The sequence below is a fragment of the Copadichromis virginalis genome, linkage group LG12, assembly GCF_057382275.1.
Source record: "Copadichromis virginalis isolate Kocher_CV1m ecotype Utaka linkage group LG12, C_Virginalis_male_GT1.1, whole genome shotgun sequence".
Classification (NCBI taxonomy): domain Eukaryota; kingdom Metazoa; phylum Chordata; class Actinopteri; order Cichliformes; family Cichlidae; genus Copadichromis; species Copadichromis virginalis.
In genome coordinates this window covers 32,793,697-32,818,720 of record NC_140629.1, presented here as the reverse complement: position 1 = coordinate 32,818,720, position 25,024 = coordinate 32,793,697, and the positions used below count along the sequence as shown (strand labels likewise).

The 25,024-nt window shown below is 41.5% G+C and overlaps 2 protein-coding genes across 5 annotated transcripts in view; both read right to left on the bottom strand.

The window, feature by feature from the left end:
* Positions 1-6: 6 nt before the first annotated feature.
* Positions 7-7,377, bottom strand: LOC146697421 (uncharacterized). The gene is made up of 17 exons (XM_085476158.1): positions 7,275-7,377; positions 7,095-7,190; positions 5,440-5,964; positions 5,205-5,348; positions 5,030-5,116; positions 4,864-4,932; positions 4,658-4,756; positions 4,476-4,571; positions 4,229-4,330; positions 4,064-4,138; positions 3,881-3,961; positions 3,686-3,787; positions 3,511-3,585; positions 3,330-3,410; positions 2,100-2,198; positions 1,948-2,004; positions 7-1,857 (listed from the first exon to the last, which is right to left on the bottom strand). The coding sequence occupies exons 1-17, from the start codon at positions 7,279-7,281 to the stop codon at positions 614-616; spliced, it is 3,039 nt and encodes a 1,012-aa protein (XP_085332284.1). The 5' UTR covers positions 7,282-7,377; the 3' UTR covers positions 7-613.
* A 1,762-nt stretch (positions 7,378-9,139) lies between these two features.
* The window catches only part of camsap1b (calmodulin regulated spectrin-associated protein 1b), a 29,826-nt gene continuing 13,941 nt past the window's right edge, over positions 9,140-25,024 (bottom strand). For 2 of the 4 annotated variants that reach the window (XM_085476150.1, XM_085476151.1), the window contains exons 4-19: positions 24,749-24,910; positions 23,496-23,576; positions 23,180-23,212; positions 20,301-20,442; positions 19,893-20,032; positions 19,720-19,816; positions 18,631-18,787; positions 18,176-18,258; positions 17,970-18,057; positions 15,458-17,759; positions 14,986-15,122; positions 14,687-14,901; positions 13,572-13,674; positions 13,302-13,411; positions 12,903-13,021; positions 9,140-11,505 (exon numbers count right to left, since the gene is read on the bottom strand). In XM_085476150.1, the coding sequence (XP_085332276.1) occupies positions 11,209-11,505; positions 12,903-13,021; positions 13,302-13,411; positions 13,572-13,674; positions 14,687-14,901; positions 14,986-15,122; positions 15,458-17,759; positions 17,970-18,057; positions 18,176-18,258; positions 18,631-18,787; positions 19,720-19,816; positions 19,893-20,032; positions 20,301-20,442; positions 23,180-23,212; positions 23,496-23,576; positions 24,749-24,910 (4,266 nt within the window). In that variant the 3' untranslated portion in view covers positions 9,140-11,208. The remainder of the gene's footprint in view (positions 11,506-12,902; positions 13,022-13,301; positions 13,412-13,571; positions 13,675-14,686; positions 14,902-14,985; positions 15,123-15,457; positions 17,760-17,969; positions 18,058-18,175; positions 18,259-18,630; positions 18,788-19,719; positions 19,817-19,892; positions 20,033-20,300; positions 20,443-23,179; positions 23,213-23,495; positions 23,577-24,748; positions 24,911-25,024) is intronic. The other 2 variants (XM_085476153.1, XM_085476152.1) reach the window with 2 other exon arrangements.

Here is a 25,024-nt window from a genome sequence, read left to right as displayed (position 1 = left end):
TCACATTATAAGTGACACTATCATTTTTTTGGACAAAAATTATGTATTAAATTAAAGTTGAAACAAGATATTGAAACCATAAACTCAAATTTAATAAATCAAGTGAGCAGGGCACACATTGCATAAAAGGAGAGCAAAGTAAAATACAGGGAGGAGAATATTTAAATCAGACATGCAAAATGATTTACTAACGATTGCAACATGCAATTTAGCGCTAATTGCACTGATATTTAACGCTGAAAAAAAGCATGTCTTATCTTTTGAGCTTGATATTGAAATTCACCTCAAAAAGCTTTTTTTTCCAACTCTAATCACAATTATGAGCACTCTTGGGTCTAGTTTAGAAAATCTGGCCTTTAAGTAGACTTCTATGCAATCTGATTTCAAGAGCTGCCCTCTGCTAGCCATTAGAAAGATTGCTGGGTTTTGGAAAATGGGCTAAATTCAGCCAGTCGTCATATTTAACACAAATGCATTAAGAGGCAGAGGCTGGACTGCACTGTGCCAATACAGCAAACTTTCAAGTTACACTTAGTGTAAGAATCAAGTGAGAATTTCATTTTACTTGAAGAGTGATTGGATAGCCATGATGATCTCCTCTGCCAGCTCTCTTCTAACGCCGTTGCTTGTTGGCATGTGTCTGCTTCCACCTCTGTCTGGTCCAACGGCCATTGTTCTGAACGACTTCATGCAGCAGGTTCATGAAGGCGTAGTCGTTCCCAGACAGCAGCGTTTCGTCATCAGGTGATGCACCACCAGAGGGAGCCTTTGAGCTGGACGCCCTGTTTTCTGCCCTCTGCCTGCTGTGCACAGCTCGTTTCGATTCCTTCCTCTGATTGTCCTCCTTGCTGCTCTTGATGTTGTTGTGTGCTGAGCTTTTTCCAGATGTCTGATGTCGATCCTGATGGAGGTTTTCCTGATTCGCATTTTGGTTTTGTGCAGTCGTTTGTGTCACAGTGGTAGTATCACCCACTGCCATCCCTTCTTTCTTCAGGTGTTCCTCTTCAATTGGTTTTAAGGACTGCGAGTGTCTCAGGTCCATGAGAGCCCCCATTTGATTTTTCATAGTTTCATCTTTCTCTTTGTCCCCATCAAAAGTGAAGGGATGGCCTCTATCATTTACAGTCTTCTTTATTTCATCTGAAAACTTCTTTGGTACATTTTGTCTCCAAACAGTCAAGTCATCACCATCCTCCTCATCTTCTGCTTTTCTTTTGCATCTTTCCTGCCACTGAGCTGCAGCGAGGGGCCAGGTAGAGATCCTCTTGATAATTTTGCTGCCTTTTGATCTTAGACCAAGACCTTCAACAGACTCTTCAACAGGAAGTGATTTGTTCTGGTCTGTGCCGATGCTCAGATAAGGTACCATGTCAGTGCTAACAGGAACACATTCAGGGTTTTCATCTAGATTTGTACCAGGATTGGCTGTTTTTTCATTCTCCTTGATCGCGTCTGTGGTGTTTGCGGGATTTTCTGTCTGAAATCCTCCTGCAGCTCCTGTGGCTTCAGTTTCATTCACCAGCTTCTGCTTTCCCTCAGCTGGGTTTTCAGTGACTTTTGCTTGAGCCTCTGTCTCAGTATGCAAAGTCACAGGATCCTTCCCAGATGCACAAAAAGGAGACATGAGGATTACAGCATTTGCTGACTTTGCTCTGATTCCAGTAAAGGATGTTATCCGAGCCATCTCTGCATCCTTATTCTCAGAGGATCTTAGAGAGTCATGACTTGATCTGCTTTCTTCTTCCAGCTGCTTTTTGTCTTCTCTCGAATGCCCGGGTGTCACACTTTTTTTGTTGTGTTTCCTTCGGTGTCGCACAGCCAGGAAACACACCACAAACAGCAGCACACAGAGGACCACTGTAGAGAGGGCCAGGTAAACAGAAAGACTATTTTAGCTACGTATGTATTTTCAATTCAATCAAACAGAAATATACAGTAGAAACATACCAATCACAGCAATGAGCGCACGGACAATGTTGGTATCTGACGGTGGTTGTGATGGAACTGGCCAAAGGAAAAAAAAAAAAAAACAGCACAGATTTCATGCATTAGTATTTCAGAATTCTGATGACAAACATTTTGAGAAGAATCCAATGTACCTGTCACTCCAGCAGGTTCAGAAGCTGTTGTGGATGAGTTTGTGAGTTCGGCGTGGGGTGAGGCTTCTGTCCTTACCAGAGGTGATGTCTCATAAGATCCTGAGGAGAATAAGAAACAAACTAGAGAGTCCACAATGTTGTAAAATGCAGAATGTTTTCACTTCTTAAAAGCAGTAATTGTGCAAAATGTTTTAACAGTTATATACAGTTCAGGACCGCTGGGCTATGGTCAGATTAATCGTGTTACTCTGGCGCCATCTGCAGGTCAATAACTGACAGAGTTTCAGGATGACTCATACTAAGGGTGTGTGCAGATTTTCCCCAATGCGGTTACGGTAGATTCTGTCAAACTGATATAAAATTATTTTTTCATAGCAAAATAATAGACAACAACATAAAACAAAACAAAAAAATCTTAGGAATATTCGTAATCAGTGATTCAGAGCTATTCTGTGACACAGATTTGATGCTGTCAAAGTTAGAGACCCTCTCTTTGCCTTCCAAACTGCCTTAATTCTTCATCACAAAGATACAGTAAGGTGCTGGAAACGTTACTCAGAGATTTTGGTTTATATTGAGATGATGACAAGACCAGATGACTGTGGAGGCTGTTTGAGTCGACATGTTCAAGAAACCAGTCTGAGATGATTTGAGCTTTGTGACATGACTGTCATGCTGCTACAGGAGGAGACATCAGAAGATGGTACATTAAGGGGTTCTACTCTATTTAAACAATGCTCAGTTGGTACTAAGCGGCAAGAGTGTGCCAAGAAAATATCCCCAACACCACTGTACAAGCAGCAGTGGCATGACTCATTGATACAAGGAAGGATGGATCCATGGTTTCATGTTTAGACCCTATCAATCAAATGCTGCAGCAGAAATCAAGATTTATCAGATCAAGCAAAATTTATGTTGGCCAATTTTGGAGAGCAGAATTGTAGCATCAGCTCCCTGTTCTTATTTGACACGAGAACCACCTGATGTGCTTTTCTGCTTCAAGATTTGATGCATTGTGCATTCAGAGATACTCTGACACAAAGAAACAGTCCATGTCTCCTTGCATAAATGCATTGAGTTGCTGCCATGTGATTGGCTGATTAGATATTTGTGTTAATAAGCAGTTGAGCATGTGTACCTAATAATGTGGTCAGTCAGTGGTATGAGTTGTGTGTGTGGGGGGGGGGGATAAAAACAATAGAAACAAAAGACAGGAAAAGCCACATGTACCAGTGAGAGAGGAGCTTGTGGGTTTGGTTTTGAAAGAAGTTTCTGTCTTTGATGTTGGTCGTGAAGGAGTTTCCACTTTTACTGCAGGAAAAACGGAGACACTGATTGCTAATGTTTTAAAGAGATAAGAGTGTTCTTGTCATAATGGTGAATTTCAAACAAAAAAAAGAAGCACATGTACCAGTGGATGCAGGGCTAGGTGTATGTACATAGATAGGCTTAGGGTGGATAGAGGTCTCTAATGATGAAACTGTCACTAGAGAGAACAGCCGAGACATAAATACGCACAAATTTAAAATGTAGAGAATTTCACATTTCTAATAAAAACTGGGAAACGAGAAAAAAAAAAAAAGTACCAGTTTGAGAAGAGTTTATTGTGGATGCATCAGTGGATGAGGCTTTGAAAGAAGTGCCTGAGTTTGAGGTTGGGCGTGATGGAGTGGTTGTCACCACTTTTACTGCAGGTAAAAATAGAAATACTAAGTGCCAGTTAATAGTATGCACACACTGAAATGTAAAGAGTTTCACGAAATTTTATTAGCCACATGTACTGGTGTAAGAGCTTGTTGTGGGTATATCAGTGGGTTTGTGTGAGTTTGATGTTGGTCGTGATGAAGGAGTTTCCACTTTTACTGTAGGAAAAAAAGAGAAAAGCATTGTTTTTGTTTTTAAAAAGGGGTGAAAATATTTCTGTCAGAATTTAGAATTTTTATGAAAAAAAGCAGCACATGTACCAGTGGATGCAGGGCCAGCTGCGTGTGCGTAAGTGGGCTTAGGGTGGACAGATGTTTCTAATGATGAATCTGTAACTACAGAGAACAAACGTATGCACAAATTTAAAATGTAAAGAATTTCAAACATCTAACGGAAACTAGGAAAAGAAAAAAAACTTCATGTACCAGTGTGAGAAGAGCTAATTGTGGATGTATCAGTGGATGTGGGTTTAAAAGAAACATCTGAGTTTGACGTTGGACGTGGTGGAGGCGTCCTCACCACTTTTACTGCAGGTAAAAATACAAATACTAAGTGTTGGTTATTTAAGTAAAGATATGTAAATACTCTTGTCAAGTGTTACAAATAAAAAACAACAACTCTGGCACAATTTAAAATGAAAAGCATTTCAAAAAAAGGATTAGCCACATGTACCAGTGTGGGAAGAGCTTATTGGAGGTACATCAGTGGATGAGGCTGCGAAAGAAGTGTCTGATGTTGGGCGTGATGGAGTGGTTGTCACCACTTTAACTGCAGGCAAAAATAGAAATAATAAGTGCCAGTTACTAGTACGCACAAAATGTAAAGAATTTCACAAAATTGATCAGCCACTGTACTGGTGTGGGACGAGCTCATTGTGGCTACATCAGTGGGTTTGTGTGTAACAGAAGTGTCTGAGTTAGATGTTGGTCGTGATGAAGGAGTTTCCACTTTTACTGTAGGAAAAACAGAGAGAAGCATTGCTTTTTTTTTTTTTTTTAAAGGGGTGGAAATATTTCTGTAAGAATTTTGAATTTTTATGAAAAAAAAGCAGCACATGTACCAGTGGATGCAGGGCCAGGTGTGTGTGCATAAGTGGGCTTAGGGTGGACAGATGTTTCTAATGACGGAACTGTCAGTGGAGAGAACACAAGCACGCACAAATTTAAAATGCAAAGAATCTTCAGCATCTAACGGAAACTGGGAAAAGAAAAAAAAGCTTCACGTACCAGTGTGAGAAGAGCTTATAGTGGGTTTGGGTTTGACGGAGGTTTCTGTCTCTGATGTTGGCGATGGAGAGGTCGTCACCACTTTTACTGCAGGTAAAAATGTAGATACTACGTGGCAGTTATGCTTTTAGACTTTAATAAAAACAAATAATTAGGCAAGAAGAAACAGCTGTACCAGTGGATAAAGGGCCCACTGACGGTGTTCTTGATGGTGATGTCACGCATACCGTTACGTTCCACACCAGCCGACCCCTCAGGGATGGAGGACTCTCACAGGTCACGTCCATCTCGTTTTCCAGCTGAGATCTGCTCTGTAGAGCTGAGGGGAGAAGCGACTTTACATTTCTTTCTTTCTTTTCTTTTTTTTAATAAAACCACATTAATAATGTAGTTTCTCACTTTTCTCAAACCTTTCATAAAGGCGACAAAGTCTTCAGCTTCACACGAACAGTCCCAAGGGTTCCCACCTAATCTGATCTTGGTGGAGGTCAGAGATCTGAAGGCTTGTGGTGAGACCCAAGTCAACTTGTTCTTGGACAAGTCTAACTCAGCCAAGGCGGCCTGGGAACTGAAACTATTCTGCTCAATATTCCTGAGCATGTTTTTATTCAGCCTGAGGCTTGTGAGGTTAGCAAACTGTCCGAGCGTGGACTCATTCAAGACTTCAATGTGATTTCCCGTAAGGATGATCTCACTCAGGGCGGCGGGCTCTTTAAACCAGTTTGAATTAATCTGCGACAGATTGTTTAGCTCCAAGCTGAGATACTTAAGATTGGTAAGTGAGCTGAAGGCTTTTTCAGCGATTCTCGTGACACCTGCGTTGTTGATCGTGAGCCTGGTGATAGAAGCGAGGTTCTCACTCTGCAGCACTGTGGAGTTGATCTCTCCGACATCCTTCAGGACCATCAACAGAGATGAGGAACCAGGTTCAAAGTCTAAGTGGGCAGAAGTGTTTTTAGAGGAGTCAAACACAAAGCTGCACATACTTACATTTGCATCCTTTTGCTAAATCAATCTGAATCAACAAATGAGCTCAAAGGAGAAAACATGCAGTGAAACTATAAAATCAAAGCATCCTGCAGATATGCAAACATCTGAAGAGACTATTTTGTTGCCTTTGCTTCCCCCTAGTGGTTGACAAATGTGTGACCAGAGTAAAACTTGCAGCATCTGTTACAAGTCAGCAGGTATCATTAACTGTGGTTTGATCACGTTGAGTATTAAATTGTTAGTAAATTGTAGTAAGATCAATAAGAGAAAAAACGTCTTGATCAATCTTTACAGCCTGACAGAACTGAAATCAGACTTGTCCCAATGACCCCAGAAGCCTCAACATCATAGACTCAGTCTGGGACTATAAAGGCACAAAAGACAATGAAATCATCGGAATCCTCCGAAGAACTTAAAAAATATATAATTGTAAAAACTTTGGTCAATGGAAATAAAAAAATTCTGAAAAGTAGAGTTTAGGGGTCATTTTCTTTTTTATATGAAATTCTATTTTTTACTTGTAAAACTACAGGAAATGGTTTTAGCTTTGAATCATTTGATCGGACTGTTTTTTTTAACCAGCGTGAGCAGGTTTTGGTTCATGTGTTTATTCCTACAAGAATGTCTAAATCTATATCTGTGCAGGTCAGCCGAAAGGTTTCTTCTTAAAACCACATTCAGGGAGTCTCAGGTATTTAACCCTTAGTGAGGGCCGTCCCTTTGGCTCATGTGACAGGTCACATGATTAACAGTGGATCAACAACCCTGGGGACCTCCAAGAGACCTGCTCCTACTAAGGGTTAAATATCATGCACTCTCTGCTTGTTGTTTGACAGCTGAAGAAGTTTATTAGACGAGAGGTGAAACATCTTGTCAGAAAAGGCGACTTTAAGGCCAGTTGCGTTTTTTTCAGTATACACATTTGTGTATTAAATTGAATTAAATTAAATGAAGAAGAAATCCATTTTTCTTCTTGGTATGAAGTTAATTGACTTTATTTCCGATATATAAAATGTTGCTGTCTAAGCCTATTTTAAAGGTCACCATTAAAGGTGTAGTAAACAAAATTCCTTACATGTTGGGATGTTGAAGCAGATCGTGATCGTTCCCTCTTTGATACAAGGACGGCTCAGGTGGACAACAGCCAGCAACAAAACACCACCAGCTACAACTGTGTGGATGCAGACCGATCACATTAGTTAAAGCTGAACATTTGATGACTTTCTGTGTGAGCATTAAAACCAGCAGCACTTACCCTTCATGGTGACCTGCTGGATGCAGTTCTTCAGCTCGGACTGTGGAGTGAGAGTTTGCAGATTGTGATGGTCTCGTGATCACCTGAACTAACAGGTGTGAAAAGAAACAGAGTTGCCATGACAGAGAAGAGTCTGCCATGGTTATGGTTGTGCGTTTGAAGGCGCTGTTCCAGTTGGCTGATGAAGCACGAGACAGCTTTTAACAGTGGGGGGGCCTGAAGATGTTTTCACCACTTAAAAGGGCTTTTCAGTTGAATACAGCACCAATTCAAAAATGTTTAACTCAAGCACTTTATATTGCAAAGCAAAGATCCCACAATATAAGAGAGAGAAAGCACTAAAGATACCACAACTGTTTGGGGGGGGGGGGGGGGGGGGAAGTGAGAGCATAGAAAGATGATGATCAACAACAGATTATGGGAGAACATAGACCAGTGTAACGTTGGCATATAAACATATGGGAGAATATAGGTAGGTTCTCAAGCATGTGATAGTCAATTTTCATTGTGGGCTACATTCGGGTCCATTTTCTTAAATGGGCTGAACCAGTGTAATGTAGTTTAACTGCAAATTTAACCCCTGAGATATCACAATTTCAAGAGGACATGCCTGTTTTCTCTACATCATAAAGAAATGCTGCTGTAGGTAATGAAAGAGACCTGTCAGAAACTAATGTGTAAAATTAAAAAAGGTTGAACTTGAATGTTTTTTGGTTCATGAAGATCTCTCTCTCTCATATCCATCCAAGAGTCTTCTTCAGTCTCAGGTATTTAACACATAGTGATGTTGTCCCTTTGAGGTGATCCTGATGCTCAGTGAGCCTTTATCAATAATGCGAGTCCTATCACAGAGCTCTACAGTTGTTATAAAACTGGCTCTTGGGTGACAGGTGAGACATGTTTTTAAGCCAAACAGTTGCCTTCCTTTCAAGCGCTCAAATACACGTGGGTTCATCCTAGGAAACATCCTTAGTGCATCATGAGAGGACTCCCAGCAAACCGTATCGAACATTTAAAAACATTTTAAGTAGAATTTTAGTAGCAGAGGTTTTGGGTTGTTTGTTTTCTTTAAACTTAGTGAACTCTGAGTTAAGTACTTGATGGGGTTAATATGCTTCCTCGAAGTGTGATGCTGGCTGATCACTCAGGACTTTGTACATGTGTAGAAGGATTTTAAATTGATTTCTATATTTAAGGGGCAGCTAGTGAAGAGAAATGCAAATCTCCCTCTCTCTAGTCCATTTGAATGCGCTTGCTGTGGAGTTTTGAATGGACCTAAGGCTTTTGCTACAACTTCATAACAATGTTGAATAATATTGAATATACATGCCCAAAGGTTCATCCATCCATCACCTCATTCACACCAAAGCAGTGCTCATGCAGAGGCAGTTCTGCTTTGGTGCTTTTTGAGAAGGAGCAAAACCTCTGATCCCTACTGAGCAGAAGTTGGAGTAATTTCTATTAAAAGTGTGGGCTTTATTTGCCAGCCATTAATGAGTTCCTTCTGCTTGCCCCTCTCATGATGTCAGGAAACAAAACCCTCCTGCTGTTTAAACCTGAATCATGTCGAATGAACTAAAGAGATGCATCAAGATAAACACCGATTATTTTTAAAGTGAGGTAAAGTCCAGTTTAAATTAGAAACCTGTCATTCTGGGAACACTTTTTCTGTCTTGTTAGCTTTCATTCATTAATAGGAAAAAGTGTGTTTCAGTGAAAAGATGCAGACTTGCTCCTCGAGAAAAAAAAAAAAAAAGTGTGACAATTGCAAACAAAAAGTTGTGATGTTTTGTTAATCAACATGGTGTCAAACAGCAGCAACAGAAAGCAGTGAATCTAAATGGATAAATGAAGCCATGAGAAAATCGAAATGAAAAATGTGACTTTTATTTACTTGAAAATTTATTCTGTTTCAGTGCTTCCATTTTAAAATAAATAGATGGCATGGGATCAAAGATAAAAATCAACAAGGATGAAAAGTACATGTGTAACAAAAAAAAAAATACGGTGACCAATGCCAGTACAATCTTTTAGGTAACATGAAAATACACTACCGTACAATTAACGATCGACCACCTCTGCCACCCAACCTCCCCAAAAACACCATGCAGCAAGAGAGAAATCAAGTATTCCACAGTTTTTTTTGGAGACAGCAGTAGTATCATGTCAGTGACGGCCCTTCGGCTTTAATTGTCAGTGTTAAATCTTAGCGTTTAGTTTAGTTTCCACAATTATATTCATTATTTTCCCGGAGCGCACAAACAGCAGTCTTATTAATTCTTAGTTTTTATGCCCATTCAAAAGGTAAAATCCCCTCAACAAGCAGAAAGTAAAGTGCTCGTGCAACGCTTGGGGTTGTTCTGGAGGCCAACATATGGTTTCTAAAAAACACACAAAAAAGCACTGAGTTTTGAAAAAGACAGAGAGAAGAAGAGAGACGACGTGGCAGTGTTTTGTCAACACCTTGGAGGAATGTTCTTTAATGTTGGTACATAACTGAACCACAGCCCCCCCCCCCTCCCTCCCACCAACCACCCCTCCCACACACAGAGACCCTCCCCTCCGTAGTGAATATATCAAATACTGTCATTCGAACAGGTTACAGGGCAGCGCGGAGGTACTCTTCACAACAAGAGTGCGCGAGCCGCTGCTGCGATTTAAGATGGGACAGGCTGACAGAAACACTTGGGGAGGGAAGAAAAGGCTTTGAGGGGAATTACATTGCATGAAATAAGCCGTCGACAAGTGTTCATGAGTGCACCTTTGTACAGGACAGTTTAAGTAGTGTCCAGTGGAGAGAGAAAACACAACTAAGCTCTAAACATCAGAGAATTCCTGTTATGATGAAAAGACATAACATCAGCTTAAACTCTATTCCACATTGCTTAATTGATAAATTAAAAAAAATAAAAAAAAAAAAAGCGCTAAAAAAAACAAAACAAAACATCAAAAAGCATCATTTTGTACCAAAGCCTATCATTCATCCTAAAAATCAAAAAGGATGTTTTGACAAATAAAATTCTTTAAAATGACCATCGTTATTTTTTTGCCTTTTTTCTTTGCAATACACATATCCAGTGCTACACGATCAGCATCTAGTTTAAAAAGCGGCTGAATAAATGGACGATAGTACCACGATGCGTGAAAGGCCAACGGATGTCTGAGGGATACCCAAGGAGCTCCCCCGTGACTAAAGAAGAAGACAGTTCAGAGCAGCAGGTTTTCTGGAGATCCCTGGTGAGGCAAAATTGGTAATGCCAGCCTGATTCGACAGATTCGACAGTCCACACGGGGAGAAAGTGTAGTTGTGACAGCAGTGTAGTCCTAAAGGGTTGTACAAAGTTCCCTTGTTTCCGATTTTCTGAAAAGAGCGACATAAACCCCCCCAGCCCACCCCGATGTGCCCACCCCCTTTTGTGTCCAAATTTGTCCAAAAGATGAGGCATTTCTGGAGAGAAGGAAGGATTTTTAGTGCTGCAGCTGAGCTCTCAACCATGACAGTGCTGAACTAATAAATACTTCATGTAAAAATGAACATCCACCACATATGAGGGGGGGGAGAAATGCCACATGCTTGAGTCATGGTTGTTGTTGAAAAAAAGGAAGAGAAAAAGTAATCAGGCAGACTCTAAATGAACCTGAACAGATCCCACCGACATCACAGGAAGAAGAAGCAAACTGAGCTGGCATTCCCTCTCACATCGCAAGCACCAGACTCACATCGCAAGCACCAGACACACACGCACACACACACACACACACACACACACCTCTTTGTTTCTGCCTCGGTCCACCTACAGATGACCGCATGTCCATAGTGGCCTCTCTCCCGTGTAGGTTTCCATCCCGAGCTTTGGGGCGTCATTGCAGTCAGAAAACAAGCAGTGTGAGGATAGGATGAAGTGGATGAAGGTGTGTTTCCAAATCCTGCCTGCTATTTTCCACTTTTCTTTGGCACAGCGCTTCTCTTGGCCTGCCACAGGTGGTTGTGGATGGTCAGGGCGTCCACGCTGACTGACACAGTCTTGGCAGGGATGACGGTAAACTGCTTTCGATCAGAGCTGTACTTATACAGCTTATCAATCATCTTCTTGCTGATGCTCTTGGGTCCGGTGCCCGTCAGCTTTTGTATCTCTTCGGTGTCGGGGAAGTACGAGTAGAGTGCCCGAAACTGGCAACCACCGTCACGAAACAGGATCATGAGGTGGTTGGACTCACACTTCTCCAGCTCCTAGTGGGGTAGGGGAAGGGAGGGGGGTTACAAGGAGATATAACTCCTGGGTAATTTTAAGACAACATTCTTTAAAGACACAACTTTCACCAACCTTTGCATGACGTGCTGTCACTGATTATGAAAAAAGAAATTGATCATGCTTCCAAGATAGAAGTGCCAGTGTTACTTTTGTGATCCCAAAAAGAAAACAAAATAGTTTAAGAAAAACGAGTGTATAAATTACATCAAAATATTCATATTCTGAATGCAGGAACCTTTGGATCACTTAATTCCAGAAGATCCCAGAAGTTCATTTAACAAACATCTCAGGTAGTGAACGTGCGTCTAGTACCACAAAAAGTAGATTGCTAAGGACTGAATTGGTCCTTGTAGCCATGTTAAGAATAAGAATAACTTTATTGATCCCAGAGGGAAATTCATACGTCTGACATGGCTCATTTGCTATTTGTATGAGACTAAATAGCCTGATGTCTTCCAGTACTGATGCATTTTTGTTCCATAAAGTGGGTGAGCAGAGTTGTTCAACATGGCTACTAACGTCTTTATTGTGCATCTTTCCATCACTTCCCCCAGCGTGTCCAGTCAGGCTCCAATTACAGAGCCAGCTTTTCTCATTAGTTTGTCCAGTCTTCTTGCATCCTTGTTTCTGATGCTGCCTCCCCAGCCTCAGAATGATAGGAGATTTGCAGCAATTTACTGCAGATGTTAGGAAATCTTAGTATTCTTAACAAAAAGAGGCAGCTTTTCCCCTTTTTGTACAGTTCATCTGTATTCAGGGACCAGTCCAGTTTATTACTAGGTGTAAACCTAAGTATTTATATTTTGTTACAACCCCTTTGTCCACCCCACAAACTTTTACAGGCTGGAGAGGGAGCCCTAACCTTCCTAAATCTACTATCTTTTCCTTCGGCAATCGTGGCTGAAGAGTTAGCAGTTCGTCTTGTAATCGGAAGGTTGCCGGTTTGAGCACTGGCTCCGACAGTCTCGGTTGTTGTGTCCTTAGGCAAGACACTTGCGGTCAGAGAGCCCAGTGGCACCAGTGTCCGGCAGCCTCGCCTCTGTCAGTGCGCCCCAGGGCGGCTGTGGCTACAATGTAGCTTGCCATCACCAGTGTGTGAATGGGTGGATGACTGAATGTGTAAAGCGCTTTGGGGTCCTTAGGGACCAAGTAAAGCACTATACAAATACAGGCCATTTACCATTTCTTCTTAGAGGTGTTTAATATGAGGTAGTTTTTCTGACTCCAGTCACTGAAGGCGTTTACAAGATCCCTACAGTCAGATTCCCGTCCATTCCTCACACACCAAAAAACAAACAGACAAACAAAACCAAACAAAATCCCACCAGCATCTTTAGAAATACTATACAACATGCTGATACCACCCCACACTAACCTCTAGGATCTGGTTCTTCTGGGGCTCGTTGACTTTGCCAGCCAGGCAGCAGTGAGAGATTGCATTATGGATGATTGGCTTGTTTGACTTGGCACTGGGCTCCTTGAAGAGTTTGGGGCCTACAGAAGAAAAGCCATGAAAATGTAACAGAGGACTAAGTCTGATGACTGCAAATTTAACTACAGCTACGACACCTACAGTAGGTGTCAGTTGCTTCTGACCAATAAAAATCTCCTTAGCATGTTCAGAAAAAAATATAGTGACCAAAACAGCGATATTCACATATCATTTTAAATGTTCCGAGACTGATATATTGATCTCTTTATCACTAATCAATGAATAACTATAAAAGATTTGTAGTCATAGTAAAGACTGATCACAGATCACAGAAAAACTTGCCAGTATATTCAGCCATGGAAGTGATGGAAGAGGCGGTGGAGCCGTTGTCCCAGTCTCTCTCTGCAGCTCGACTGTTCCGACTGCCTGGAAATGACTCCACAGAGTCACAGCTGGACACAATGGCACATGAATGGGTGGATCAATAATCATGACAGAGGGCTTCTTGGGTAACAAAACAATTTGAATATAGACAGCAAATCCTAAACTTGCATAATATAACAAATTCTTACAAACAGTAAACACATGAAAGAAAGAGTCTAGGGAATTTACCGCTGGGAGCCTGCACCTCCAGAGTTTACGCTGTCGGCCTCGTTGGTAGCGGCAGATGCGAGAGACAGATTGGAGCCTGACTGGGCGTTACTCAGTTTGTCAGCTATGTAAAACAAAGGAGACCATTTGAAAAATGTAGGAAAAGTTTGGTTGTTTTTGTTTCCCATTTAAATGTAATTACAATATTTTATCAATACTGAATAATGAGTCCATTACCAGATTCTAAGAAGGTCTTTGTTTCAGTAAAAACCAACACTTTTATAGATGATATAGGGAGAAGAGCTCTTTAGCTTGTTTTTTCCTAGATCTCAGTAGTTTGGGACAAGAGCCATGGTCTAACCATCTCCATACTCCGTTAGAGGGGGCCATCAGGGTCAAGTGACCTAACGAAATGGTGGGACTTTGCCAAAAAGTACTTTGATGACTCACAGACCACGAGAAACTGTTTCATCATATCTGATGAAATGAATATTGAACTTTCTGATCCAGTTCCAGATATACACACTTATTTGTAACGCTACAATCAAACAAGGTGTAGGCTACATCAGTCCAAAGACATACAGGAGGTGCTAACGTGTATAGAATAAAGCACAAACGTATGGTTAAATGTGGCCTGTAGTCTAAAGTGTTTGGGAAAAGGCCTGCGTGAGCTTAAATGAATCGGCCAATCAGGATGAGAGAAACTTAAAAAAAAAAATAAGTATGCCAAACTCAAGGTTGTCATTTCTATCAATAGTGTTTTAAATGAGAAAGTTTTATCTGAAAACCTACTGAGTAATTCAGTCTTTTATTTTGAACAAAAGCCCTCCAAAAACCACTCAGCTTCAACCCTTCTGAGTTTTGGTTCTAGACTGTGCATAAAAATGAAATTTTAAAATCAGCCTGAGAACCAAAATGTCTCAATACTCTAAAAATCAAATAATATTAGTGTCATAAACAGTAAGTGTGGAACATATAATTATTAGTAAAAAATAAAAGAAAATAAAAAATAGCCCACAGTCAGTCAATGTACCCCACAGCTCAGCTGGAAAAACAAATGAAGCGCACCATGCTGTGACATTTACAGAAAAACTGATTTTTAGCTAAATGTCAAAGTGGTGATGTAACAGTCTTACCTGTAGAAGAACACTTGGAGAAATTATCGCTGGAGGATTCCTCTCTGAGGACAGACTTGGGTCTGTGCTTCTGCTTCGGTTTGGGAGTTTTGGGCTTCACAAGGCCTTGTTCCTCAAACATCTCTTGTTGCTTCCTCCGCAGATACTCTTGCTTTATCAGCTCTCGCCGTGTCTTCTCCTCCTCTTTACGCAAACGATCCTCCTCGGCTTTCCGCCTAGTGTTGGCACCAAACACTGGAATTTTAGTAATTTTCCTAACAAATAAATTGGAAATCGATGTCAGTGTGAAAATAATGTACCTGGCTTCGTCACGTTTGAGCTCAGATTCGGCCTCTAGTTGTTGTTTACGTAGTCGAGCCTCCTCTGCTTTCTTCTGCTGCTTCAGCAAAAACGCTGCTCTCTTCTTAGCGAGCTCATCCTCCGCTTTCTGCTCATCCTAGAACATGGAAAAATATAATAGAACAATGTATTAAATCTGCAAATAATAACAAATGTGGTTAAACATCAAAACTGAAAACTATGCAATCTGGTTATTTAATAATTAGAATCACTTTTTCCATTTGGCCAAACAAAAACAAGCAAAAGATTACAAATTCAAAGTATAAATACGAATAAATATAATTTGCATTTCAAATATTTTTTTTAATCAGCAAAATATGAAATTATAAAATGTGTGTCAATGTGAAAAACTATTTATGTTAATCATTTATAATTGAAAGAGTGTATTAGGGAATTAATAGACACTTGAGGATGCCTGTTATTTATTTTTACCTTGAAGAAGAAGCCCAGGACTGACTTCTGCTCTCCATCATCTCTCTCTGTTGTTTTGTCCTCAACACCCCCCTCTTCTTCTTCTTCTTCTTCTTCAGGTGCCTTCAGCTCTGACAGATCAACCTCAATGAGGTGGGTTTTGTTGCGTTGCGCCTCATCTGATGGTATATTCTCTTTCCCTGAACCGTCTGAAGAGTTGAGCTCAGACTCTCTGGTGTTGCTGGACAGGCACTCATCAAAGGGCACTTCTGGAGGAGCCAGTGATGTCAGGTCCACTCTGGTCGGCAAGCGAATGTTTGCTTCATCATGAAGTCGGAAGGTGGCACTCCGAACGTGGCCAGATCCTGGCTTGTCAACTGTCTCCACTACTGTGGGGTTTCTGGGACTGTCGGGCTGCTCAGTCCTGGGGGACCTGCCCCCAGCTGAATGCTTTGGGTGTGGCAATGTCTCTGATCCACTCTGGGTGGGTGTGAGGGTCCTGGTGGTCTGGCGGCTCTGCTCCTTGGCCATCTTTAGCTCTGATGGTTTGGATCTGGCGCTTCGGCCAGAGCTTAGTTTGGGGGGTTTCCTGGTTGGAGCGGTGCTAGTGCCAGAAAGATGCTCCACAAAGTGAAAGCCTGCTCCAGTCTTGGAATCTCCGTTTTTGTCGCTGGTTTGAGCAGGAGGTGGAGCTGCACCAGGTGGGGACTGTACATTCTGTTTCATCAACATCTCCTGCTGCAGTGAAAGCTGCATCATTTGTTGCTGGATGCTGCCAATAGCTTCATTTAGCAGGTCGATAGAGCGACTGCACTCATTCAGGTCCAAATCTTCATCCAGATAGAAGCTTCCACCGTTCCCTTTCTTTTCTGCTTCTAAGGCACCAGACGGGGTGGTCTCATCCACTTCCTTCTCCCCTCTCATGGTATCAACACACATATCATCTTTACTTGATGGTCCTTTCTCCCCATTGAGCTCATCTTTAGAGATGTCAGCTTTGAGTGGGTTGGGTAATGTGTCACTCCTTCCTCCACCTTTCTTTACTATATGCAGAAAGGCTGCTTTTCCCAGCTTCTGTCTCTGTCTCGCTGACAGTACTTCCATCTTCTTCTTCTGATGCTCAATGGCACGCCGCTTCTCTTCCAGCTGCATTCTGAGCTGGACCAGTTCAGAAGCCAATACATTTGCACCGCCACTGCCTGTACGAGAGGATCCTCCCAAGGGGGAAGAGGGGCTCTGGTCCCTCTTAATCCTCCATGAGGAAGCCAGGGGGCCACTACACTCTGATCCATCTGGAGTGGTCCTCTGGGAACTGGAGGCACTGGAGCGCAGGTCATGGTTGCTGCCAAAGCGCTGCTGCTGAGCTTTACGCTCAGCAAAAGAGGTCATGCGCACGCTGCCACTGGCCATGCTGCTGGCCTGGGAGTGTGTGCTGAGACAGGGGCTGGAACGACCGCTGCCACCATTAATATCTTTGTCTTCATGCTCTTTCACATTCATGTCTTCTTGGAGTTTGGCTGATTCTTCTTCCTCCTCGTTGAAGGCTTTCCTGGGCCAGAGTGTTTCTTTAGTGGTTGCGGCTTCATCCAAATCCTCTTCCTCCTCATCCAGGTCCCCTAGGTCACCGTCCTGACCATTGCCAGGCTTTAGTTCTTCAGAATCTGAATGCAAGTAGAAACCCTCAGCTGGGTCCCTGGAGGAAGGTTCCACACTGCTGCTTAGCCTGAGACTTGCCTGACTTTGAACAGGCTCATCTGACAAGCCTTCCTCAGCTGGAGGAGGAAATGTTTGGTTCAGATTGGAGGGAGCTTTCCTGCGAACAGCAGATGTAGATCCATTTTCTCTGCGTAAAGAGCCCCTTCCTGCAGACCGGGACACTTCACCACTCTCCTCCTCCTTGTTTAGGCATACAGACTTCTCTTTAGCCGTTTTGAGCACGGCAGGCATTAGTGGTTCAAGGTAAAAGCTATCTGGTGTCAATTTGGAGTCAGTGGAAGGTTTGGATCCAATTACAGCAGCTGATTGTGTCCCCTCAACCCGTTTGGAGATGGCAGGACCATCGCTCTTGGCTACGGTCACCAGAGTTTCTTCCTCATCCTCCGTATTGACATTAGTCAGAAGGCTGTGGCCGTTGACTCTACGTACTGGAGGACGTGATGGCTGGTGTACAGAAGTCTGGTGTTTGGGAGTGACATTGATGACATTGGATGCCAGGCTGTCCTTACTAATTGAGCGAGCCAGACTAACGCTGTCACCAGAAGCTATGTCTGCATCACTGTCAGTGGCTGAGTGCAACAGATAAGGGCCCATTGTGGACACTGGTCTGCAGAAAGAGATCATGAGAATAACCTCAGCTGTAAAGTCTGTACTATATGCACAATATAAATAGTCCTTACAGAATTTAAAATTTTATTCATTTTTTGCCTTACTTACACAGTTAAGACCTACACTGGTCACATAAACAAGTTAATCACAACTAGCTGTATGAAGAAAGCCTTTTATTTTAGATTAAAAGTGCAATTATTCCAAGTACCTCTGCCTCTTGTCGGGCCATGCTACTACAGAGCCTCTGACTTGTTGTCCGTCCATCTGAGTCAAGGAGTTCGAGCGGTTTCTCAAACCTACCCAGAAATACACAGGTGCAGATTTAAGTCAGCATGACTTAAATCCGAACTATTAAATCCTACTATACAGGTAATGCATGTATGTTTAAAAAAATAAAATCAAGATTCATCTTACCTGCATCGTCTCCTTGTTGCTTTTGTTGTCTCTGTCGCAGGGGCAGAAGTGGGTGTGAAGGACTGAAAGTTGGGCCCCCTTTACTACAACCAAAAATAAGAGACAAGAGGTTGGCAGAAAATTTATGAACAGCTTAGTTTTGTGTGTTTTGGATCTTATCGTACAGACAATAGGACCCAAACCCACTTTAAACCAATCTGATACATCTCATTATATTTTAGCATATTCACTAGAAAAGCCCAGTATTTTACCACATAACAGACAATCAAGGTCCAACAGCATGCACAAGGTCATCTTAACACAAGTGATCAGACACAGGGTTAGATGTGAAGGACACATGAGAGCGAAACACAGCCATCCCTGCATATCTACCCATCCTTGTGGGTCTATTGTAACTGTTTAGACGACAGGATCATGATGAAGTGGAATGAGAAGGAAAGTGAGAAAAGACTTACAGGGGGTCAGAGTCTTCAGGGTGCAGGAAGTACCTGTTACAGACTTCAGGGCTGCTCTGGTTGTCGGCCATACCAGGACTAGCTAGGAAGCTTCGCTTGGTGGCGTTGGAGATGGGCACTGATGGACGGGCACTCTTGGGATGAGCTATGGCTCGAGCTGAGTAAAGGACAAGGGCAAAGGTCTTGACAACTGACTATTAATGATGAGGATGACTAAACTAGCTGTACTTGGGAAAACAACTGAGCTTTAGTTCTAAGGACACAGAGCACTCTGTAGGGTTGGACCAGAGGTTTTATTTCAAGATACACCAGCGTACCATACAATTTTTGTGACCATGGGTAGGGCTGTTCGATATAACGATATACACCGGATGAAACGTCTATCGTTTCATTTTACGCTATCGTTTGTTTCGTGGTGTCGCAAAATAAACTGTTTACGGCAATATTTTTTCATCGTTTTGATGGTCACTGTAGTGACTATATTAATTTATTAAAGTTCTCTCTTTCTCTTATATTTTATATAACCACATTAAGGACGGACAAGCGCCTGTTTTTATGCGTTGTGGTTAGCAACAACGACGGTAAAACCATCGCGTGTCTGCTTGTTTATTTTCCACATAAACCTTTCGCAATAAAGCTCTAGATCCTGTTGAGACTTTTCAAAATAAACTGAATCACGTGAAATAGTATGCAGAATATTGACGGATGAGAGGCAAAAAAAGAACCATCAGGTGCTAAAAAATAGGAAGAAAACAGCGGCCGTTACAACTTATGTCTAAAAATATATAGTTTCACGCATCAGTTAAAACACTCGACTCCAGGTACACTACACCCAGCTGGAAACACTTCCCGCAAGACGAGCTGCCCGAGATTCACAGAATTTACAGAAAATGATACATTTTTGTGATTTATATCGTTATCGGGACGATAGAATTCTTATATCGGGATATGAGATTTTGGTCATATCGCACAGCCCTAACCATGGGAGACCACGAAACACTACAATGTAATTCACCACATATGCATACTTCCTTCTCTAATAGGCTTTAATAGTTTAATAATCTTCACTTAATCTACTGTAATACTTACGATCTTTAAACTCCTGGAGGTCTCTGGGCTGGACAAACTCTGGCTTTACTGTCTCAAACCACCAAAACAGCTCAGCGATGAACACCATCACATTGTGCTACACAAAGAGCAGATGGCACGTTATAATACTTAAAATTCACTCTGCAGTACAAATATCTGACAGTTTTTTGTACCTTGAGCACAGGCGGTGAATAGAGCATGTCCTCTGTTGTCAGATAGAAACTTTTATTCAGGTACTCATTGGCAAATTCTCTGAGGAGCTGGATGTTGTACAGGCTATCAGCGATAGAAGGGACTTCCTTCAGGCAAATATCTAATCAGGTGCACAGAGAGCAGGTCAGATCAGGACAACTTGATGACATGATGGCTATAAATGTCTCACTGACTGGACAGTGAGAGTAAGTATGAGCAAGTGACAAAAATAGCATCACACAGTTATTAAATTGAGCATGTAAGTAGAGCAAGTCTATTGGCCCCTATAGAAAAATATTATTTGAGAGTGATTTGTGAGATGTAAGTAGTGAACGTGTGTGTGTGTTCGGGAGACAGAGAAAGAAAACACACAGGCAAGAGCATCATACCTTCCAGCTTCATGAGATCGGAGCAGTAGTAATGGACTACAGTGAGCAGTGCAGCTCCATCACAAACATCCCTCATCAGATCTTCCAGCAATGGAAAGAAGGGCAGCTGTCGACCGGAAGCATGTTCCCGACGATACCGTACCTAACCACCAGGGGGAGAGAATCAGGGTTTTATGAGAAGAAAAGCCACAACACACATCCCTGGAACTACCAGTCAAGTGGCACGTCACAAAACATCCTACATGGAGTGACTAATATCACAAATACAAATCTCTTTCACATCACAGTAACATCTGATGTGTAAGTTTTTCTTCCAGTTAATGTTAGAACTAATTTAAGCATCAGATCAAGGTTCTCCCCAGTGGTTTCACAGTAAAATGGCATTTGTAATGAAAGCACCAGTTAAAGGCTTCATTTAAATTGATCAACAGCACGTTTAGTGAAGTCTGTTAAAGATGGTTCCGAATGACAAAAGCCCCAGAGGCACCATGATCACCCAATCGAGGGAGAATCCTTGAGACCTGGTTAACTGTGAGAAGATGAAGGTGAAGGTGTTAAAGAGCAGTGACATGAAGAGCACAGAGTAAAAGATCAGTTTTCCATTGACTTTAATGACAAGCAGACCACCAGCGGTGAAAACCAGTGAAACCAGGTAACACGAACCAGCTGACCCAAATGTCAACAGCTTTAATCACTGGCTCACTTTTTGTGAAACAAGTGTATCATTAATACAGAAATTCAGCCTCCCAAGTCACATTTATTTGAATGCCTACTCTTTGAAGCTGGTAATCATTTCAGGAACTCACTGAGGAAATTGAATAGCAACAAGTTAATTAAATGAAACAGACAAATGCACACCCATTTTAGAAGCTAAAAATGAAATCACATACATCCAGACCTGACAGAAAGCCCAAGTACAATGTACTAACTTGTAGTGCTACATTTACCTCCATGTTAGAAAGAGGTCAACTCTGCAAACTAGAACAGGGAAAACTAGAACTGGAAGGTGATTATTATTATTATTATTATTATTATTATTATTATTATTATTATTATTATCATCATCATCACCATCATCATCATCATCCTATGTGCACATGTGTGTACACATGTCCTGCAAATGCCGCTTAATTTAGTGGGCAAAACTGAAGCTATAACCTTTTCCAGATATAATATTAAATTTCGACTTAGAAGGAGATGACACATAATAAATTCAAGCATAGTTCCACATTTAGTTATACTAACAGCTAGGGCTGTGCGATATGACCAAAATCTCATATCCCGATATAAGAATTCTATCGTCCCAATAACGATATAAATCACAAAAATGTAACATTTTCTGTAAATTCTGTGAATCTCGGGCAGCTCGTCTTGCGGGAAGTGTTTCCAGCTGGGTGTAGTGTACCTGGAGTCGAGTGTTTTAACTGATGCGTGAAACTATATATTTTTAGACATAAGTTGTAACGGCCGCCGTTTTCTTCCTATTTTTTAGCACCTGATGGTTCTTTTTTTGCCTCTCATCCGTCAATATTCTGCATACTATTTCACGTGATTCAGTTTATTTTGAAAAGTCTCAACAGGATCTAGAGCTTTATTGCGAAAGGTTTATGTGGAAAATAAACAAGCAGACACGCGATGGTTTTACCGTCGTTGTTGCTAACGGCAACGCATAAAAACAGGCGCTTGTCCGTCCGTAGTGTTGTTATATTAAATATAAGAGAAAGAGAGAACTTTAGGAAATTAATATAGCCACTACAGTGACCATCAAAACGATGAAAAAATATTGCCGTAAACAGTTTATTTTGCGACACCACGAAACAAACGATAGCGTAAAATGAAACGATAGACGTTTTTATATCGTCATCCGATATATATCGTTATATCGAACAGCCCTACTAACAGCCTTCACCAAAACAGCCAACTTTATACTGTATAGCTTTGCCTAATTAATTAAAAATATATTCCATTAGAATTCAGAAAATCCAACATTGCTTGAATTCTCAGAAATATATATAGTTTAAATCCAAATTCAAGTCCAGAGATTCTAGGCACTACTTAGAGTAAATAAAACACAACCAAACAAAAAAAAAAAAAAAAAAAAAAAAAAAAAAAAAAAAATTGTAATCAGCATAAAACAGCTTAAAATGAACTTTAATCTCGCTCATGGAGGGTATTCCGCAAAACTATGCTGGGGCAGTTGTTGTCACAAGTCACGGGTGAAACTAACAACCAAACAAGAAGCTGTACTACAGGACACGTTCTACGTTAGTGAGTCTCCTGACTAGGAGGGATCACTGTACCGCTTCGGAGAGTTCCTCTGGCCCCAGCATGCAGTGGGCCAGCTCGTGCATGACATCAGGCTGATACACAGAGCAGAGATACTGTCAGGAGATTGTGGGCATATAGGAAAACAGTGCGTGAGAGCGGAAGAGAGAAACTGGAGGGAGAATGACAAAGCAGATCAGTGAGAGAATGTGGCCAGTAATGGGTCTGCAAAGCAAAGGAGAGGTGTAGGCATGGATTTTTCTCGTATTCTCACTAGGCAAGCAAATACCACACACATCTGCGCACAGAGAATCCACATGGCCTACTTGAGCTTGAAATGAGGTAGCACACACTGCATAGCTTAGAGGAAAAAAAAGTTTGGACACAAAGCTTAGAATAACCTTACACCTTAGTGACATATTTGCCACAAGGGGGAAAAAAAGAAACAAACTAGCTGTCAGCCTTCTCCCCCCTGCTGACACGCTGGCTACATGTAGCACGTAATGAGCTTGAATGAGCCATGGAGGAGTGTGCGCACACATCAACACAGAACTATGCGTGCAAAGGGCAGAGGGGGAAGAAAATGGGGTTATGGGGCCTGGCATCCAACTTACAGGGACTAGCTTCCAATACCATTTGGAGGGAGACTATCCAGTTTGCAGGGATAAGAGAAGGGGGAAGGAGGGACAGATGAGGAACAGGAGCAGAAAGGTTAACACGTCAGAGGTCAGAGACAAAAGGATTGGATCTGCTTCCAGTTTAAACAGATAAGAGTAGAGGAAGGTCAGAACAACATCAAAACGCCATTAGGGAGAAACATTCATGTGAGCGCTAAGGATGCTGTTGCTGTTTTGAAACAAGTGATTGCTTGACACACCTGGATAAGACATGGAGATTTCTAATAAAGGAACCTATTTTGAGTGGCTTTACCTTTTGATGGCTAGGGGACTCCAGTGGGTGGTGCTTGACTTTGTGCTCCCTTTCTGCAATCTCCCTCATCTTCATGTTTACCTGCAGAAGAAAAAAAAAAGAATAACAAAACAATTATTAGTATGTTTGCATGGAGTCAATAAACCACACTACTGAATGGTAATAGAGGGCTAGGAACCGGTTAGCAACTATCTGGCGACCACTGAATGCAAATGGAAACTGCATATTAAGCTACTGTTTGGAAAATTGTTCCCGTGAGTTGCTGGCTGACAGTGGATGAAATCATTGACAAAGAGGATGTAGCAACAAAAACCTCCTTGTGGATATTTTGATTAGAAATAGAGTTCTATGCTTGCCTGTAGTTTGCTTGAATGACATCTGTAGTGAAATTTGAAGTGTGATGCAAGGCAGAAACAAAACATTCACTTTCAAAATAAAAGCTGCACCCCAGCCTATAACCAAAACATTTCACTTTGAAAGCAACTTGTTTCAGTTTCAGGTATGCGGTGCACTTTTCACAAATTCACAACAGCTTGGTAAGTAATCCGTACAAATGATAGATAACCACGGCAATCTGCTAGGGACAAAACATTTGCAAAGAGGTTGCCATATACTTTTTTGCGATAAGTTTCATGCTAATAGTGGCCAGTAACCTTAGAGAAGAGCTTTCTGGATATAGCAGTTAGTTAGTGAGGCATTTGGAGCAAAATTAAACAACTGCCTAGTGAGAAATTGCTAATCAGGTCAGAATTTCCTTGACGAAAACTTGACAATGTTAGAACAAATTGCTTTTCTGAAATTTAATCTAAAAAAAATGTAATCCATTTAAATATTGCGCTAGTAGACTAAAGAACATATTCTTAGTCTCATGAATAAAGAGATTTATATCACAGTTAATATCAGAATAATTAGATTAAAATTTCCAAGATGATAAAAACAAAATGTGCATTCTGGCATGTGGAAAAAATATTTTAGGATTATATCCCCCATCTCCCATAGACTGACAATGTTCTTTCAAAAGACAACTACAACATGAACTTGAGTCTGTGCGTGTAACAGACCTAGACTCCTGTCTATTGGACTATATCCAATCATCAATGACATAAGTGGACCACTTTATTCAGAGCCCCAGGAATAAAGCCAGCTGGATTTTAGAGGATAAAAAGCCTAAACAAGATTTGTTGTGAAAGAGTTTAATAATAATGATGATAATATCCTGCTGTGTGTCTTATCTGGGTCATGAGTGTCTATACCTTGTTGATCCAGAAAACCATAGCATCCTCCAGGTCAAAGGGCAGCTCCTTAGAGGCACTGAAGGTAGAGAAGCGCTTGACAGAGGCCACCACTTTCTCTATGCTGATCATCTCCACTGTGTAAGCCATCATCAGGGCATCGATCATGGGCATGTGAGCACTCTGAGTGAAAGTCAAGAGCAGAGCACATGGCAGTTCAATCCTGCTGTATTTTTTTTCAGATTCCAATGCAAACAGGCAGAAATTTTAAAGTTCCCAAAACATAAAACATTACAA